At 38.5% G+C, this 19,808-nt stretch overlaps 1 protein-coding gene across 2 annotated transcripts in view; it reads left to right on the top strand.

Annotated features, from left to right (window-relative positions):
* LOC100553628 (blue-sensitive opsin) overlaps nt 1-19,616 on the top strand; it is a 47,447-nt gene extending 27,831 nt beyond the window's left edge. Inside the window, exons 1-5 of one of the 2 annotated variants that reach the window (XM_003216903.4) lie at nt 7,873-12,671; nt 12,972-13,140; nt 13,412-13,577; nt 15,992-16,231; nt 17,610-19,616. In XM_003216903.4, the coding sequence (XP_003216951.2) occupies nt 12,278-12,671; nt 12,972-13,140; nt 13,412-13,577; nt 15,992-16,231; nt 17,610-17,738 (1,098 nt within the window). In that variant the 5' untranslated portion in view covers nt 7,873-12,277 and the 3' untranslated portion in view covers nt 17,739-19,616. Of the gene's footprint in view, nt 1-7,872; nt 12,672-12,971; nt 13,141-13,411; nt 13,578-15,991; nt 16,232-17,609 lie in introns of those variants that run through there. The other variant, XM_008103913.3, reaches the window with a different exon arrangement.
* The last annotated feature ends 192 nt before the right edge of the window (nt 19,617-19,808 follow it).

Raw genomic sequence — 19,808 nt, 5'->3', positions numbered from 1 at the left:
TGGGTGGGGGACAGGAATGGTGCCAGCAACAAAAAGTAGAGCAAGAGAATCTCAGGATTGAGGTCAGAGCACTGCCCCCTCTTACTCATACACATACCCCAAGAAAGAAAAAGGATGTAGGGATTAAAAGTGCCTAGGATGGAAAAAAGCAACACAGGAAGAGTTATAATAAGAGATCTGGTTTGCTGTTGTGCATCAGATTGGTGAACCAAGGCTACAAAATCCAGGTGATGGCATGTCACTGCTTTAAATGAAACAGGATTGTAAGGAAACAGGACACTGTGAAACCCAAAAAGCAGTGTTCAGTTTTAACTGTCAAAGAGCTGCATGGACGCATATAGAATGCAAATTATCTTGAAATCTGTCCAAACTAGCCTTTTTGCAGAGAATCCACGTGATGTCATTGTCAAATCACTACAGACCGTTTTTTTCTGTTGTCCTGCCATGTTTTTTCAAGCGTGATTTGAAATTTTTAAAGTATTTCAAATCAGTTCTAGGACATCGGCCACAAAGCTTTCTGTTCACAGGTTCAGTCCAGTGTATCCCCTTCCTACTTAACATAGTTGGAGAATTAGTGACCTTAATAATTGCCCTTTAATTAACTTCCTATTCCCAAAGGAAAACTTGTCATATCCAAAGTGGTTTTAATGGATATGGAATTTGATATCTCACCAATTTTTTTTGCATATTTGTTTTCTTTAAGTGCTCCTCAAATTATTTGATGTGGCGAGCGGGTGGTGGTTTTTTTTCCCCTAATGTGCCAGGACTGGTACTATATTTGTACCCTTTGACTAAATTTGCTTCTTTTTTTCCTGGAGATTCTTTGTGAACTGGTGATGATTTACTGACCGACATTGGTCCAGGGACCATCACTTTGGGTACAACTGAACTAGAGAATCAAAACAAATGCAGGGATCAATGCCAACGCAATTCTAGATTTAAATGCAATACCACAGAGATGAGATATTTTTCGGCAGCAAAGAAATCACAGAGCTAAAAAAACAAGTACCAAATGCCAAAAGAATATATTAAGATATTCATTTCCTTATACACTGTAGCAATTGATATTTGGATAACTGTTTCACAATTATTTATCTGCAATATTTATATGTTCTTTTGGTATGCATATGTGCCTTCAAGTCACCTATCAAGTTATGGTGACCCCATGAATTTATAAGGTTTTCTTACCCAAGGAATACTCAGGGGTGGTTTTGGCAGCCCCTTCCTCTGAAATATAGCTTAAAGCACCTGTTCTATCTATGAAAAAAAAATCTTCAAATCATACAGAGGATAAATGTCACTTCTGATAAAAACAGCAATGCAAATAGACAGAGTAAAATGAATGAATAGATAGGTAAAAAAAATGAGCACGGATAAAATGTGTAAAGCATCAACTATTTAAGATGACTTAAAAGGTTTGGGAATGCTTTGAAAATTAGTATAAATGTGTTTGAAAAGAATTGGTTGGTTTTCCTGTGAAGGTACTATTTCTCCATCATGGTCCTTGTGAAATGGCACATATACGCAGTCAGTTTCGGAATCTTCTAGAAAGCTCTTAGATACAATATTGACTTAGATACAGAAGTTTGAGGTGATCAATTGGTTTATCTGGGCAAATATGTCTATACTAATCCATGCAGTGTGCAAATACATGTATCAGATCTGAAGCACTTATTATTTTTTATAAATAGAAAGTGGATCTGTCTAGGGAAATTTAGAGCCAAGAAAAGAGAGAGAGACAACATTAAGCCCTTTCTCAGAATGTAATATCGGCAGTGCTGGATTTATTATTATGCTTAGATGTGCTTAAGCACAGGGCCCCATTGGCTGGGTTGGGGGGGGGATCTTCCTGCCATTTTTTTACGGTGGATTTTACTTAAGTGGTGCAGTTCTGAATTTGAATGTGTTCTGTTCTGGAGTGATTCCAGACATAATGATAGAGTTGATAGACTATGGGAGTGTGCTCCAAAGCAGGCAGTGTAGGCCTACCAGACTTATCTCCTTCAGGGACCAAGGAAAGAGCCTCATAACCTAACTAGGTTAGGGCCTCATTTGTCCTAAATATGGCACTGAATATCACCACAATAAATTGTTTTCCCCTGGCCTTTTTCATATCACAGACACACATATTGCTCTGAATTCCAGATTTCCACTTTCCAAATAATATTCAAGTATTACTACAGGGAATAAATATTTCAAAGGCACCAAATCCTGCCTGAACTTGGTAGTTAATCAGTCAGCCCTGGTTAGTACTTGGGTAGGAGACCATCAAAAATACCAGGTGCTTTATTTGAGAGGATGCAACTGAAAAAACACCTCTCAGTATTCCTTGCTCGCTATGAAAATTCATGGGGTCACCATAAGTCAATAAGCAACTTGAAGGCATACACACACACAAAACAGGATGTACTAGAATAGCAAACATATGGGTAATTTACAGTAGATCACTACATTTCTGATTTCCAGTAGTTTAACAACATCAATAACAATAAAGCCTACCACCACCATCACCACCACCTTACCACCCTCATATTTTGGAAAAGCATAGTGTGTATCCTTTTTTTTGAAAAAACAGAATATCAACTGTGAGGATGAAAATAAATTATTTAAAAAAAATTGAGGTTTGCTTTGAACATAATGTCATTAAAACCAAAAGGAAAGAGAAAAGAATAAAAGTATAATAGGGATAGCAAGGGTGGGAAACATGGGCAGAAAGGGGTAGAGGGAATACAGGTAAAGAAGGGCAGGAGGGGTAATAATTAAAAAATAAAAGAAAAAGGTGGAAAATTTTGTGTCCTTCCAAGCTTTTTGATTGTGGTTTAATTTGTCCTTAATCTGTTTTCTTTCAATATACTTGCTTCTTCCATTCACCCTTCTTAATTTTGAGGCAAAATTTCTTTTTCCCAATAGGTTTAACTGTAGTAATATTCTTTTTCTTGTGTCATGTGATCCTTAAAAGGTTGCCAATCTGTCATTTTCTTAGGTTTCTCTTGATACTTAATAGTTGTGTTAATTTGTCCATATTCATAGTTTCCATTACTTTGACTAACCATTAGTCTGATGTAGGTATTTCTTTTAATCTCAGTTTTCTTGCATATACAATTCTTGCTGTAGTTACTAAGTAATTAAAAAGTATGTCTTTATTTGTGTCCATTTTCATGTCTCTTATTCCCAATAAGAAATGTTCTGGTTTCAATTGTATTTTAAAGTTGAGTATTTTCGGGGGCGCTTCTTGAATTTCTTTCCAATTTGTCTTTGCTTTACTGCACCTCCACCACATGCAGTAGAAAGTGCTCTCATGGGTGTGGCATTTCCAACATTTGTTTTGCATGTTTTTATGTATTTTCCCTAATTTTTGTGGGGTTATATACCATTGATACATCATTTTGTAACAATTTTTCTTCAAATCATATGCATATATTTGTTTCAATTTATGATTCCGTATGTACTCCCATTCTTCCATTTTTATTGGTCGACCTGTATTGGCTGCCCATTTGATCATGCATTATTTTACTTGTTCTGTCTCCGTTGACCATTCCAATAATTTCTTGTAAACTTTGGTAATTGCTTTTTTATCCGTTAACATTATTTTGTCCCAGAATTATTCTTCTTTGATAAATCCAGTCATTTTGTCCTTGTTGTAATATTCTCTTAGTTGCCAGTATTGAAATTAAGAAACATTTTTATAATCCTGATTATATCTCTTCCTGTAATTTTATCTCATATGTTTCATTTTGTTTCTTCAAGATATCCTTGTAGGTGGGCCATTTCTCTAACCCTAGTAGTCTTTTCTGTCCTGCCTCTAAAGGCAAAATCTATAATTGTATTTTGGGATAGAGTCTCTTTTTACATTTTCCCCATATTTTAAGTAAAGCAGATCTTACAAAATGATTCCCAAAGTTTTTCTCTATCTTTGTTTTTTCATACCAAAGATAGGCATGCCATCCAACTCTTAAGTCAAATCCTTCTAAAGTTAATATTTTCTCCATATTAAGTGTTGTCCAGTCCTTTATCTATGTTAGACCACAGGCAGGCCTAGGCCTCCTCTCTTCTTCTCATCTGTTAGGTTTGTATGTTCAATTCTTGGCTTCTTCCCCTGCCAGACAAATTTTGACAAGTCTTTATTCCATTCTTTAAAGACCTTTATATTTCTAATTATTGAAATATTTTGAAATAGGTATAGCATTTTAGGGAGTACGTTCATTTTAATAGATGCTATTTTTCCCAATAAAGATAAATTTAGATTTTTTTTTCCTAATTCTCCAAGTCTTTTTTAATTTCTTTCCATTTTCACTCACAGTTATTTTTCAAAAGTTGAGTGTTTTTTCTTGAGATCATAAGGCCTAAATATTTAATTTTATTTGATATTTGTAAATTGGAGATCTCTTTTAATTCTTCTTGGCTTTTCTTAGATATATTTTTGTTAATATCATTATTTTCCTACTATTTATTTTGAAGCCAGAAAGATCTCCAAATTCTTCTATTTTCCTAATCCATGTTAAACCATCTGGACCAGGGGCTTTACTAGAATCAAGTTTTTTATCGCTTTATGTATTTCATCCTCTGAAATTTCCTTATTTCTGCTCTCTCTGATCGTCTGTGATTTATTTGAAATTTTTGTCTTTCCAGGAATTGTACAATATCGTCCTTCTTTATCTTATCGTTGGTGTATAATTTTTTATAGAATTTATTAAATTGATTTAACATTTCTTGGTCTGTCGAGTAGCATTGTTATCTGAACATATTTTTGTAAGATGTTCTGTTCGCCTTTTCTTTCTTAGTTTCCTTGCTAGGCACTTTCCTGGCTTATTTGCATTTTGGAAATGTTGCTGCTTAACAAATTTAAGTTGCTTTGCCAGTTGTTATATTTTCAAATAGGTTTTTTTTTGTTAACTAACATTTCTAACTCTTCTTTGCTTGTTGTGGGGTTTTTCTTCAACTTCTTTTCTGTCACAGCCATTGCATTCTTTATTTTCTTTAATTTTTGATTTCATATTTTATTTTTTAGTGCATTTTGTTGAATAAAAGGACCCCGCGTTACGGCCTTACTTGTGTTGTGGTTTTGGGGATATCATTAAATGTAAAAAAATTCTTTCAACAAGTCCTTATTTTTCTTTATATCTTTCTCTGTTTTTAATACATTCTCATTTAATCTCCATTTCCCAGCCTTCTTTGTTTCATTGGACAGTGATCAGAGTTCATTCTAGGTAAAAAAAATTAGCCTTCTTATTTTTGTTGTTAAATAGTTTGAAACCCAGATCATGTCAATTCTTGACCAGTTTGGTGTCTATCTGAATAAAAAGTATAGTATTTTTTGCCTGGCTGATGAATTCTCCATGCATGTTGGAGATTAAATTCTTGTTGTAATTTTTAAAAGGTCAAAGGGCAATTGTTTACTTTGCCACGTTTATTCTTTTTGTATTTTTTTCTTTTTATCTATTATACTTTCCATTACTTCATTGAAATCTCAAAATATAATTGTCAAATTCTTGATCTGAAATTTGTTCCTTTAATTTTCTCACATTGTGTTTTGGGGCCATTTGAGGCATATTATTACATAATATTTTTGGTTCTCTATGATTATAGTAATTCTAATCATTCTTCCTTCATGGTCTTTAAAAGACAGCTCGGCTGAGATATTTTTATTTACATAAAACACTACCCTCTTTTCTTTTTAAGTAATGATGAGTAGAATTCATTGCCTAGGTTTTTTGTGTCAGATGTGCGACATGTTTTTGAAAAATATGTGTTTCTTGCAAGGCTACTATATCATAATTTTTAATTTGATTAAAAAGTTTATTTCTCTTATTTGGTGAGTTCAATCCATTAACATTGTTTGATTAACACTTAATTTTCCTCTCCATCTTGTTGGTCATCTTCCATATCCTTTTCCACACTGTCCAGATTCGGTGTAGTAAATCCAGTAGGCATGTCTTCTTTCTCAAGAGATTCTGTCTGTGGTCTCTTCTTCTTACCTTCTATGTCTTTTTTCAATCTTTTATAAAATTCCTTTGCCTTGTCCTCAGAAGTTAGACAAAATATTTTGTCTTTATAAGTTACCATGATGCCCTCTGCTCATTGCCATCTAAATCTAATTTGCAGTCTCTTGTATTTCCTTTTTCTAGTTAGTGTAGTTGCGGGAAATTCTTTTAAGATCGCAATCTTCTTTTTTTGTTGAAGATCGGGTTTGTACTATTTTGCCTTAGGATTTCATCTCTTATTCTTTTTCTCTGTCCACTTTATTCCTTCTTGCATAATTTGTAGAAATTCTGCATACGTTGTCTATCTCTTTGTCCATCCCTTCCTCCGGGCATTATAGTAGCTCAGATGTCTATTGTGTTATTATTTGTCTAATATCTTCTTTAGCTTCTTCGTGAATGTTTCTAAATCTTAGTTGAAATTCCATATCTTTTTGTTCCATTCTGTCTTGTTTAGTCTCTAATTTGACATTTTTTATTCCAAATTGTCCATCTTTACCTGTAAATTATCTTGAGATTTTTCTAAATTTTGCTTGTCTTGTTTGATTTTATTCATATCTTGTAGAGCCTTTATGTCTTTCTTCATGTCTCTTAATTCTTCTGGTATTTCTTTCTTCATATTGAACATCTGCTCTTGAAACAATTTATTGTATGCGTCTTTTCAATATTTTCTGTATTTCCTTCATAACATCTTTTAAACTTATATCATCTGGGATAGAGGCCCTTCTCGGTGTGCCTTTGATGTCCTTACTATCTTTGTCCACTTTAAATTTTGAAGTGTCCGTATCTTGGTATGTTTTGTCCGAATTCTGTATCTCTTTAAAACTATTCTCTAACTTTCCTGCTTCGCGTCTGGTCTGTTCCCTATCTCCTACATCGTTGTGTACACGTTATCTCCTTTTCCATTTCCTATTTTGTAAATGGTCCCTGCCCTCTAAATCTTCCATCTTCAATTTCACCATCAGTTCTGTCCTTCTTCGTATAAAATATCTTTCTTGCCTTCTCATCTTCTTCCAGCCTCCCAATAAGACTTTCTGTCCCATTTTATAGCAGCATCTATGGGTCTGTCACATCACTTCCTGTTGTTAAATCCTTTTCTGTCCTCCTTCCTCTTCTCTATAGTAATTGTCATCAGTCTTTGTCACGTTGCTTCCTGTTTATTTAGCCTTCTCTATCCTTCTCTTCTCTATGGTGTAAATAGTTGTTGCCGATCTTTTACAGTAGCCTCTCTTTCCTACTGCTCTTGTTCCTTCTTCCTTTCAAGTTCCTTCTGCTTCTTCTGTCCCTCTGCTCTTTAACTCTGTTGTTTTTGTTTGTTGGAAGATGGCTCCATCGTAGGCTAAACAATATCTTTCTCAAGGTCAGTCTGTTTTCTTTGTGGCTTTTCTTTCCTTACCTGGTCTTTTATTCAATCCAAAATCAAAATCAAGTTTTCCCCTTTGCTGGGGCCCTTTGGGATTTAATTTAATTCTCTGATTTATTAATTTGCCCACTTTTTGTCCTTTCTTTAGTTTTTGGGGGAAGCCTCTCACCACAATGAGTATATTTTCTTCTTTCAAAACTTACAATTTCATAGAGTCAATTCTTCATTTCCTCTTCTTCTTTGTTGTTATTTTTAAAATGAGCGAGGTCAGCAGTTTTCCAGGGGTCCTATCCGAAGCCCTGTCTTGCCCCATAGCAATCCACTGTGCCCTGTGGGTACCTTGTCCAGGTCTCTCAGACATCTCTCTTGAGGGGAAAGTTTCTCTTGAGATCATTGGGCTTTGCTATCCTTCTGGCATCGATCCACCAGAAGGAGGGAGTCTACAGCTCTACCAATCGCAAATTGGAGTTGGAGTTAGAGCTCCCATACAGAGTCCAGCCTGCCATCATCTCACCTCACTGAAAGTTTCAATGAAAATAAATCATTGAACTGATTATATGTTCAAGAGGTACATGTTCCAACTTAGCCACTTTTTAAAATCCCTAATTCCCAACTGCTTCTAGTAAAAACAACAGATAATGCACTCCGAAAATCTGTTCACCTCTGCAGTAATACACATTTATGTATGAAGTATAACTACTGAGTTTTTTGCTTTGTATTCCAAATCTATCTGTGCAAATGTCCCATCCTAACCATATGTGTTCACTAATGGTTATGTTTTACAACTGTCTATATTAGTAGAGTTTTATACACATTTCCTTATTTTGTATTATTTTCATTTATTTATCTATCTAAAGTGATCTTTTAAAGTTAATTTTTATCCACACCCACACAAAAATTCCCAGAAAAGTGAGCATTTACTCTCGCTTTCTGATTCCCAACAGTATCTAATTAGCATGCTATACATGATCTCTCCAAAGATACATCCATGGTTCCATCTGCACTGCCACATAATGCAGTTTCAATCCCTCATTATGTAGTTAGTGTAGACTCCTATAAAGCAGCTCACAAACTTCCTCTGAATAACTCTTGCCCAAAATAACCTGTGATAGGGTCACTGAATGCCAGAATCTACTTAAAGGTACATACAGTAGAGTCTCACTTATCCAAGCTAAACGGGCCAGCAGAAGCTTGGATAAGCGAATATCTTGGATAATAAGGAGGGATTAAGGAAAAGCCTATTAAAAATCAAATTAGGTTATGATTTTACAAATTAAGCACCAAAACATCATGTTATGCAACAAATTTGACAGAAAAAGTAGTTCAATACGCAGTAATGTTATGTTGTAATTACTGTATTTACAAATTTAGCACCAAAATATCACGATATATTGAAAACATTGACTACCAAAATGGCTTGGATTATCCAGAGGCTTGGATAAGCGAGGTTTGGATTAGTGAGACTCTACTGTAATAGGAAAATGGTAGAAAGACAATCTTGCTAAAGAGAAGTGTTGTTAGGACTGCTGTCTTCTTACTTTCTCCCATCGCTAGCTCTGAGAAGGCCTATGTCATGTCATGTCTCCATGACTATGCTCTGGCAACAATGGGCAGGCTCTCATTGGGCGTTTCCAGATACCGCCAAAACGAGGGACAAAGAAGTGGGTTTTTTAAATGTGGGACCTCAAAGGTAGTCCAAACACAGATCTGTCAGTCCCGCTGAATAGTCCCCTGCCATCCTCACAGCTGTTTTTGGTAGTGAATTAAGATGGAGGGTAGATGGGGGACATCTGGTGGAAGTTTTTTTTACAAAAAAAATATCAATCCAGAGCTGCACATATGCGCATATGAGGTCCAGTGCATGACTGAGCAATTTTTTAAAAATACTTCCCTCAGATCTCTGTCTTCCCCCAATTGTTAATTCAAGCTCTGTTTAACACTACAAAGTGTAAAAGACAGAATTTGAGAGAGTTGTATTTGCTTTCCACTTGTGCTTCTCTGAGCCACCTGTGTCTCCATTTGACAGCTGAACAACTGTTTTGAGCTTTTCAGAAACGCATCATGCTCTGGAAGAGTTCAGATGGGGGAAGAGAAGGAAAGCACGTGTTTTCCATGACTGCAGGGATACACAGGCATGGAAAGGTGTGTGTTTTGCAGGAAAAATTAGGTTTAAATGGCACCTTTTAAACACGTTTTCCAGCCCTCAACCCGATTCCTCCTTATTCCTCCCGCACATTGACTAAATATCATTCAGCAACCCCCACTTAAACTGCTTCCTCTCTGGTTTTAATGCATGTGTAGAAGGGCCCTTTGTGACTTTTTTTCCTTCCTCCATTTTCCTCATACACCTTTCCCTCTCTTTTCTTTCTTTTCCTTTCTTGTCCTTCCTTTCTCTTCCCTTTTTTCTCTCTTCCTTCACTTCCTTTATCCCTTCTTCCCTCCCTTCCTTTCTTTTCTCTTCCCTTCTCTTTCCTTCCTTCCTCCCTTCCCCTCATACACATGTTACCTAGCAGCAGTCAAACCACTTCACCCCCTTTCTCTCTCAGTGACATCACAGACACCAATTCACCTAGTAACAGCCAATCCTTCACCAACCACAGCCAATCCTCTTTTCTTTTCTTCTGCTCTGGGTCTGAAAGGGGTGGGTTTTTAAAGTTCAAGCCCACAATTATTTAAGTTGGGTAATGAAGGGTCTATATGCCAAGTCTGATCTAGATCCATCAAATTATATAGGAGTCTTTGTGATACAAATGGACAAACCAACCAACCAATAAACAAACATACAAGTACATTGACTTTTACATAGAAAAATAGATTCCTGTTCTAACACAGATATTTCCTCTTTTTGTTATGTACCTTTAAATTGGCTTTGAGTTATGATGAGTCTTTCTTATGGTGTTTTTTGACCAGATTTATTCAGAGGTTTGCCATTGCCTTCCTCTGAGGCTGACAAAGTGTAAATTGCCGAAGGCTTCACAGAGGGTTTCCTTAGCTGAGTGGGGATTTGAACCCTAGTCTTCCTGAATTAAACTCCTGATGCTGCACTGGGCTTCTGCAGGTGCAATTAAACATTTTAAAAATGTCTATCAACTTCATTCTTGTAATCAAGATCAGTCTAGTTTGACCTTTAGTATACATCAGGGCAGGGCAGGAATGTAATACTCACCTCAATTATGAAGGTGCACATTACAAAAAGTGGATTTGCACTCAAATGTAATGTGCTGCAACATATATTTTGCCAGATCCATTGAGAATAGAATATTCCTCTTCTATCATTCCTGAAAAATGCCTCAACACCCTCTTTATTCCTTTACAAAACCAAAATATCCTTACCCAAAGGTGATAGTTTGACTTGCCCAATGTTTGAAGGACTAAATTCTGAGGGCTATAGGGTTTGTGAGAGAAGAGAATCAGATCTCAACCCCACCCCCACCATAGGGCTTTGGATAATAAAATATGTACACCATGCTTTTTAAAGTATCTTCAGCTACCATTAAGAAGGAGTTGTCTATGTAATTATTCAAGAACATCTTCCTATTTTTAATGTGCATTTCATGCTCCCCTACAAATTGTGGCTCTTAAAAATAACTATACTAGCCTGTAAAAGGCTAAGGCTTAGATTCAGTCAGCTTGTAGGGTCCTGCTAAATTCACACACATTTTCCATTGCTTAACTAAAGAAAGAAAACTTCCTGTGTGTTCTGCTTTTGTTTCATTTCATGCCAGTTATGCAAAGTAAAGAGCAGTGGAATGGACAGGAGGTGAGACAAGATTTCCAGAATGCAGACATACAAGGCATACCGTTTCTTCTAGAAAACAGTGTCATAGTAAATTGTATATATATATATTCCCCTTGTAGCTTATAGATGTGAGTGGCGAAATCCTTATTCCCTTTCTTCTATATTTAAGCTTCCATTGTGAAAAGTAAAATGTGTCAATCCTAGGAAACAAAAATTACTCCTTCATGGTCTAGGTTTTGATAGAAGGAATATAGAGAAATGCCCCATAGAGATTGATAGGCAAAAATATGACTGTAGAATTATGGAATAGTGGAGGACTTTATCAGCTGAAACTGATTCCTTGTTGAAAAGGAAAGCATGGGCTTCATTTGCAATTCTGATTGCTCAAACTAATAATTATATAACAATTATATACCTGATAGGGAAATGCACTCACTGTTTCTTATCACAAATGCAGCATTTTTCAATTTAAGCTAAATGGAAATAAGATTGAATCTAGGGTAGCTAAGAGTGGCAGGTTGGTTGTGGGAAGTGCCAGCTGAGCCATAACTGGGAGTACACAGGGAGAAAATAAGGGCATCTATGCATTTGGTCCTTGACTTTGCATCTCAGCTTCTTATCCTTTCCTCTTATCTGACCTGCCCTCCTTCTTCACCCTTGAGCACTTAATCAGGCTCTACTGTCTGATTAGGTACCAGCAAAGCAGCTTGGTAAGCAGCTAAACCCGTCTTTCCTAGCCCTTTGGCTGCAACTGTTCTGCAGTCCTTGAGGATAAGCCTGGCTTAGCTGAGGCTTTCCAGCCTTAAGGGTGATTAAGAAGACAGGAATGCTTTGGAGGTGGCAGGAACAGCTATCTTGTAGTCATGCCAGAAGAGCCCCCAGGACCAATAAGGTATAAAAGGCGCATTCAAAACCACACTTGTGATTCCTTATCTGCTCGCCATGGTACCCCCGCCTGTCCTCGCATTTATGATTCTATGCCATCCAGGTGACAAAGGGATGTGAACCGAAGCCAGGTTCTCTTCTTGTCTCCTGAATCCAGTCTCATTTAGCAACTTTCTAGGGATCCTTCCCCGAACTGATCCCCTTTGTCTATTTCTCTCTTCTTCTTGTCCCATCTACCCAATCCACCTAACATCCATCTCACCATACTTTCAACTCTCTGTTATCACCACTTTCTTCTCCCTTTCTGCAATCATGACCATGCAGAAATCTCGGCCTGACTCCCGGGATAATCTCCCTGAAGACTTCTTTATCCCAGTGCCCTTGGACGTTGCCAATATCACAACCCTCAGCCCTTTCCTGGTACCTCAGACTCACCTGGGTAACCCAAGCCTCTTTATGGGCATGGCTGCCTTCATGTTCATCTTGATTGTACTAGGGGTGCCCATCAACGTTCTCACCATCTTCTGCACCTTCAAATACAAGAAGCTCCGTTCCCACCTGAACTACATCTTGGTCAACCTTTCCGTGTCAAATTTGTTGGTGGTCTGTGTTGGATCTACCACTGCCTTCTACAGCTTCTCAAATATGTACTTCTCTCTGGGTCCCACTGCCTGCAAGATAGAGGGATTTTCTGCCACGCTGGGGGGTAAGCAAGGAAAAAGCAGGATTCAATAGAACTGGAAAGAGTGAGTAGTTATACGTGGATGTATGAATATGTGGGGATATCTGAGTATTGTGGGGCATCATGAAAAGATATTGGGATAAGACAGTATGAGTAAGAAAACTATTTTGTAAATAGTGGTGAAAGCATTGACTGATGCTCAGAGAAAACGTAATAGCAATATGTGGTTTATCTTTGGTATCTGTCATCCCATATATTTAAATTTTTTGTGACCTAACAAAGCTTATCAAATATTTCAATCTTCTCCCTTCTATCCTCAACCAGGTATGGTAAGCCTATGGTCTTTGGCAGTTGTAGCCTTTGAAAGATACCTAGTAATCTGCAAACCCCTGGGAAACTTCACCTTCAGGGGTACACATGCCATCATCGGCTGTGCTGTGACCTGGATGTTTGGCTTAGCGGCTTCATTACCACCCCTCTTTGGCTGGAGCAGGTATGAATTGAAAAAGACACCTATTTTGGGAAGAGGAATACTCAGATGAAATTATGAATGATGGGCTATGAGAGTCACTGATAGGTACAAGAATAATTAACAGTTTGTTTTGATTTGGCAGTACTGAATTATGTGCCTTTCTCTTGCTTCCTCCCTCATCAGCTTAAATACTTCATTGCCATACCTTGTATGTAAGATGAGTAATTCGCTCTGATTTTTTATATTTTCAGTGGAAACATCCCACATGCTAAATACTGTTTAACCTCCTCAGATATATTCCTGAGGGTCTCCAGTGCTCCTGTGGCCCTGACTGGTACACAACAGAAAACAAGTGGAACAATGAGTCATATGTGATCTTCCTTTTCTGCTTCTGCTTTGGAGTGCCACTGTCTGTTATTATCTTCTCATATGGCCGTCTTCTTCTCACCCTGAGAGCTGTGAGTATTACTTCTCTTCTGCATTCTTTTTTCCTCTTCTGGTGGTAAGGAGTAGTATTAAAAAGGAGTGGCAGGTAGCACAGCTATGTACAGGGTTAAAATGTACAAATTTGAATGAGTCTTGCTTATCCAACCTTCACTCATCCAACGTTCTGTATTATCGAATGCAGTCTGCTTCACAGGACTGAACTTTTTATGGATTTAACTCCGACAATGTTGTTACTATAAGTTCATTTTATGCAATTCTATCTTTATTTGTAGTCAATTTTTAGTAGTCAATGTTTTAGTAATCAATGTTTCCAATACAATGCGGTGTTTTGGTGCTAAATTCGTAAATACACTATTTACTACATAGCATTACCATGTATTGAACCATGTATTGAACTGCTTTTTCTGTCAATTTGTTGTAAAACATGCTTAATTTGTAAAATCATAATGTAATTTGACATTTACAGTAGAGTCTCACTAATCCAAGCCTCGCTTATCCAAGACTCTGGATTATCCAAGCCATTTTTGTAGTCAATGTTTTCAATATATTGTGATATTTTGGTGCTAAATTCGTAAATACAGTAATTACAACATAACATTACTGTGTATTGAACTATTTTTTCTGTCAAATTTGTTGTGTAACATGATGTTTTGGTGCTTAATTTGTAAAATCATAACCTAATTTGATGTTTAATAGGCTTTTCCTTAATCCCTCCTTATTATCCAAGATAATTCTGCTGGCCCGTTTAGCTTGGATAAGTGAGATTCTACTGTAATAGGCTTTTCCTGAATTATTATTATCCTTATTATCCAACGTTCTGCCAGCCCGTTTTTGTTAGATGAGTGAAACTCTACTGTATATAAATATGTAATACTATAGATATCCAACTAATCTGGTGCTGTTTTTCTAAGCCCCGCTTCTCGATACTTTTATAAATAATAGAAGCCAGAGTTTAACATAGGACAGGGGGATTTCTGGTAAGTGCCTGGAATTAAGTTTGAACCCATGCATGTTCGTTAAGGCAACACTCTTGAACACTTTTAACACAGTCTTCAATCAGTACAAATTTCTTTTGTTGCTTTCTGGCTCAGAGCCAAATTAGATGGGAAGTTAAATGTATTCAATTACTTGGATTGAATTGGGAAGTACCAATTTGTACCAATGGAAGTTGCCTACTTGGGACTGAAAGCAAGTTCAACAGGGAACCATGGAAGGCAGTTAATTTTGCCTTGCATGCCACTGTTCCAATCTTGATCAGTTGTTGTGAGGAGTAAGAAGAGCCAGATATGTGGTATATTTACATCTTATCTGATTCAGCCCAAAGAAAATCCCGTAACAATAGTTGTAGTTTATTCCATTCTGTTCAAATGGCAAGAAAATGCAAACCAGCAATACTTTGCAAGCACAGACACCAACAGATTTGGTCCCAATGGCATATATGCTTGTGGATTGAGACTACTTATGCATATTTTCATGCACAATACCCCTATGAGTGCATAGTGGTATATGGAAACTGGTGCCAGGAGTTCGCCCTTCATCATTGCCATCATCATCACCGTTACATAATTGTTTCCCCCTCTGCTGGCTCTTGCAGGAAGTGCAGTGAGGAAACTGAAGGAACTGGAAGGTGAGGAAAGAGGGGAAATTATTGCTAGATACAAATGGAAGATTGGAAAGTGGAATTTCCAGTGGGCGCCTTTCTGAGTCAAATCTGAAGCAGAACAAGAAAATAATGAGTTTTGAAATACAGGGAAGCAAATCTGGTCTCAGAGATTTTCAAGAAACAGTTGGATGCCATTTGTTTGGTGGTGATCTAGGCTGGTTCTACATTGTCTATTTAATGTAGTTTGACACCACTGTAACTGCCATGGCTCAATGCAATGGAATCTGGGAATTTGTCATTTGGTTAGACACCAGCCATCTTCAGCAGAGAAGGCTAAAGACCTTGCATAAGCTCCACATTCCAGGAATCCATAGCAATGAGCCATGGCAGTTAAAGTGCTGTCAGGCTACATTAATTCTGAGTTGTAGATGTACCCCTGGTCTGAACCAGATGAACCACAAGGTCTCTGTCATATTCTATAATTCCTAGCTAGAATATTGGATTTATAAATCTGCCTTACAATTACTAGACCTTATCATAATAGTGGGAAATCGTGGCAAAACCGCTACTGATGGAGATGGCAGTTTATTACAATAGATTATCTCACAGCAGAAATTGAGCTCCTGAGCTCTTGTTTCTCATTTATGCCAGTCATCAATCTGTCTTCAACCTAGCCCAGTTCCCATCCTCCTGTTCTCAGTTTCCTTACTCCACAAAATTTGAAATAGTCATTCACACATTAGTACAATAGCCCCTGTGCTGTATTCACTCAGCTACTTCACTGACACTCACTCATGGTTAATTGCCTCCTCACTCCATCAGGTTGCAAAGCAGCAGGAGCAGTCAGCCACAACACAAAAGGCCGAGAGAGAAGTGACCAAGATGGTAGTAGTGATGGTGATGGGCTTCCTGGTTTGCTGGCTACCATACGCCTCCTTTGCGCTGTGGGTAGTAACACACCGTGGGGAGCCTTTTGATGTTCGCCTGGCTTCCATTCCTTCTGTCTTCTCCAAAGCTTCCACAGTTTACAACCCGGTCATCTACGTCCTCATGAACAAACAGGTCAGCAGGGATGGGATCAGAAAAGAGAATGGTGGGTGGGCAAAAAGAAAGCATGAAAGTATCATTCCATCCTGCCTGTGTGCTCCACTGGCTCTAGTAGAGTTATTTCCTCTTCAGTATCCTACATGTGTTACTAGCACCCCTGCCCTGATAAGGATTTCACCCAAAAGGTGTAGAGTCTAATTCTTGGAAAATATGTCAACATTTTCTTTAATGTTGTGGCTTCTGGTATCATGTTCTCCAGGATATGCATACCCTTGGCCAGTGCTTGTTAACCTATCTAATGAGCCTCACCAGAAGAGTATTTTCCACAGTGTGCTTGGGATCAGAACCATGTGTTGTTGAAGGCTTTCATGGCCGGGAGCACAGGGTTGTTGTTGTTGTTGTTGTTTGTTTTTCAGGCTGTATGGCCATGTTCCAGAAGTATTCTCTCCTGATGTTTCACTCACATTTATGGCAGACATCCTCATAACCTCTGAGGATGCCTGCCATAGATGTGGGTGAAACGTCAGGAGAGAATACTTCTGGAACATGGCCATACAGCCTGAAAAACAAACAACAACCCTGATCAGAACCATATTTGAGCCTTTCTTTAAGGGCAACTTGTTGTGGACTGAGAGCCAATGGCTCGGGATCCAGCAACAGTCTGCAGACTGCCACTTTTAATAGACCGCAGTCAGCTAATGACTTTTTTCAGTATCTCTGAAATTATCATACTGGCCATGTGTTGGCACATTTCTTTGTAGAGATTGCCAGCTGTTAGGATTTCTGGGAGTTGAAGGCCAAAACATCTGGGGACCCACAAGTTGAGAACCACTGACTTAGAGGCATATGCATACACAGAGAGTTGGCCGAAATACTTTAATGGCACCAGATTCCATTTGATCTTGGAAGTGAAGCAGGGTCAGTGCTGGTTAGTTCTTGGATGACATTCCACAAACAAATACCAGATGCCATAGGCTGTATTTCAAAGGAGGCAATTGACAAAACCACAGAGTATTCCTTGCCTACTACCTTGTCTAAGAAACTCCTAAAGAATTAATGGGATCACCATAGGTTGACAGGTAATTTCAATGTATACCCACACATATAATCAGGCCAGCATAGGAGAATGTAATGTGTTTCCTGGGTTGTACTTTTACAGAGCTAACAGAGGCCTGGCAAATGAGTCATGTCTTTTTGCAGTATGCAGTGACAGATAAGCTGATGCGGGAAAGATTTGCTGAAGTTTGAAAACCAAATCTAAAAACCTGGTGCCTCCCACTGGAGATTCCACGGCTCCTCTCTAGTACAAATGAGGACTCTGGAAACTATCATGTCTCTCCCTCATGTTATGGAACTGTGGAATCCCTATTGATTAATCCTCTTTCCCTTGCAGTTCCGCTCCTGCATGCTGAAGCTTATCTTCTGTGGCAAAAGTCCCTTTGGCGATGAGGACGATGTTTCAGGTTCTTCGCAAGCCACCCAGGTCTCCTCGGTGTCCTCCAGCCAAGTGTCCCCAGCATAACCAGGAGCTTTATCTCTGGGAACTCTACTTCTGCATACAGCACCACCCCTTGTCCTGCACAGCAGGAAGCTCCTGGTGTGTGTGTGTTATTCCTGCAGATAGCCTGTTTCAGAGCTGTTTTTCCTTGCAGGCCTTTGGCTACTGCACAGACCACTCCCACTATATATCCCACTATACATTACTCCATAAGCTTTTGTGCTTTATCAACAGTTGTATTCGTGGACTACATCTTCAGGCCCCACTAAGGTGAGTGAAATAATCACCCGCACACTGGAAACACAATAGTTGGAAATTCAGGAAGCATAGTTCTCAGGTACAGCCATGTCCCTTGACACATGGAAGTGGGATCTGGCTGGTCCAGCCTTCCTTGTTTGTATCACTGCAGGCATTTCTGTAAAAGAAAGAACAGTTGGCTTATATGAATTGGAGCTGGGTGTGATATGAGCTGCTAGTTTGACAAAACCAATTTCACTGTGAGGAATATATTAATCTACTACCACTCCCACAGAAATGGCCCCTCTTCGGCAGCATGAGAAGTGATACATCAACAAATGAGTTTCTCCTTTTAAGGCTGCAGCTTAAGGAAAGAAGTATTTCTTCAACCTCACAGTCTAGTTCTTTCTGTATTTCATTCCCTCCAGCAGGGGGCAGCAGGAACACACACCAGTGTCTGCAGAAAACAAGCTCTTCAAAAGTAGAATGAACCAGGAGCCCAGGCACATAGCCACCCAGGTGAATTGGGTGGCCCTAAATCTTGATTTTGGATACTTTATAATGACAGTTGCAAGGCATGGATCCCTAGAATTGGCTTGAACAAATACAGAACAAATGCAGCCATACATCCTGCATTCCATGTATTATTTGCACACATTTCAGTGGATACCCCAGAATAATCATGTCAGAAGATACTCAACAGTCATTCCTTGCGTGTTCTTTCTCCAGCTTTCCATTAAAAGTATGTGCATGGGACACAGAGGAAGATTCCAAAATGTAATTTTACAGTGTATTCTACTTTCACATAATCTCAAGCATAGATTTTCAAGTTCTTGTGTGTGTGTGTGTCAGAAAAGAGGGAGGCTACCAAAAAAGTAAGAATAAACAATATTTTGCATTTACAAATCATGTTTAACAGGTTCAAAGCACTTCACTTGAATTGTTTTAATAGTTTTTACAAGAGCCCCAGGGTGACAGAACGGTGTTATCTGTGTAACCAAGGGGGAACTGACCTAGAGGAATGAAGTTTTGCCAAAGGATATTGGGTGAGTTGATGACAGAGACAAGACTTGAACTGGGGATATTTTTGTTTACTACCAGATAACAGTATTATAGAAAACTCATGACTTGATAAAGGCTTCAGTCATTTGAACTTCTGAGGATGGTTGTTTGCAGTTTTCCCTCTGCAACTTACTCCCACCTGCCAGTGTCATGGAAAAGTAAGAAATGGAAAAAAATAAGTGTAATGGGAGAAAGTGCAGCAGCGCTCATTGTGAAATAAGCTAGGATGCAATCTCAAGAGCTTGAGGGGTCAAATTATGTCCATATATCCTCTCAAAAGCTATTGTAAAGACAGTTGCCAGTAAACGTGCATGGCTCCAGGTCCTTCTACCTTCCCACATTATTTGTATACTCATCATCTATCTCCCCGTTGTGCCAGATAAGCTGGGCTGATAATAGGCCAATAACCTCATTTCTGCTGTGCAGCCCCTTTCAACACCCCTCAGTGGGTTTTGCAGGGCAGTGGTTGTTGTATTTTGTAAATATAGAGTAGTCCTTTTGACCTCCCCCTATTTCTGTAATTCCCATCATGTTAATAAACTACCTGCTCCTATGCCGTCCCCTGATTATACGAATAAATGAGATTGAGATGCAAGTCTTGAATGCACTGTGATGGTTGGTTATTCAGAGCTGCACTTCCCAAGATGATGGCACCTGTATTTATCTCCAGCTTTGCAGGAGGAGGGCTGGGCTGTATGGAGAAGCAGCAACCCGTCCAGGAAGGGCCTTGAATTCAAACCACAAGGAGCCTGTACATGGACAAGTTGCTAATGTGTCTTTGTCTGGGAGAAGGGT

Source organism: Anolis carolinensis, chromosome 2 (assembly GCF_035594765.1).
Source record: "Anolis carolinensis isolate JA03-04 chromosome 2, rAnoCar3.1.pri, whole genome shotgun sequence".
NCBI classification, from domain to species: Eukaryota; Metazoa; Chordata; class Lepidosauria; order Squamata; family Dactyloidae; genus Anolis; species Anolis carolinensis.
This window is presented reverse-complemented; position numbering and strand designations above follow the sequence as displayed.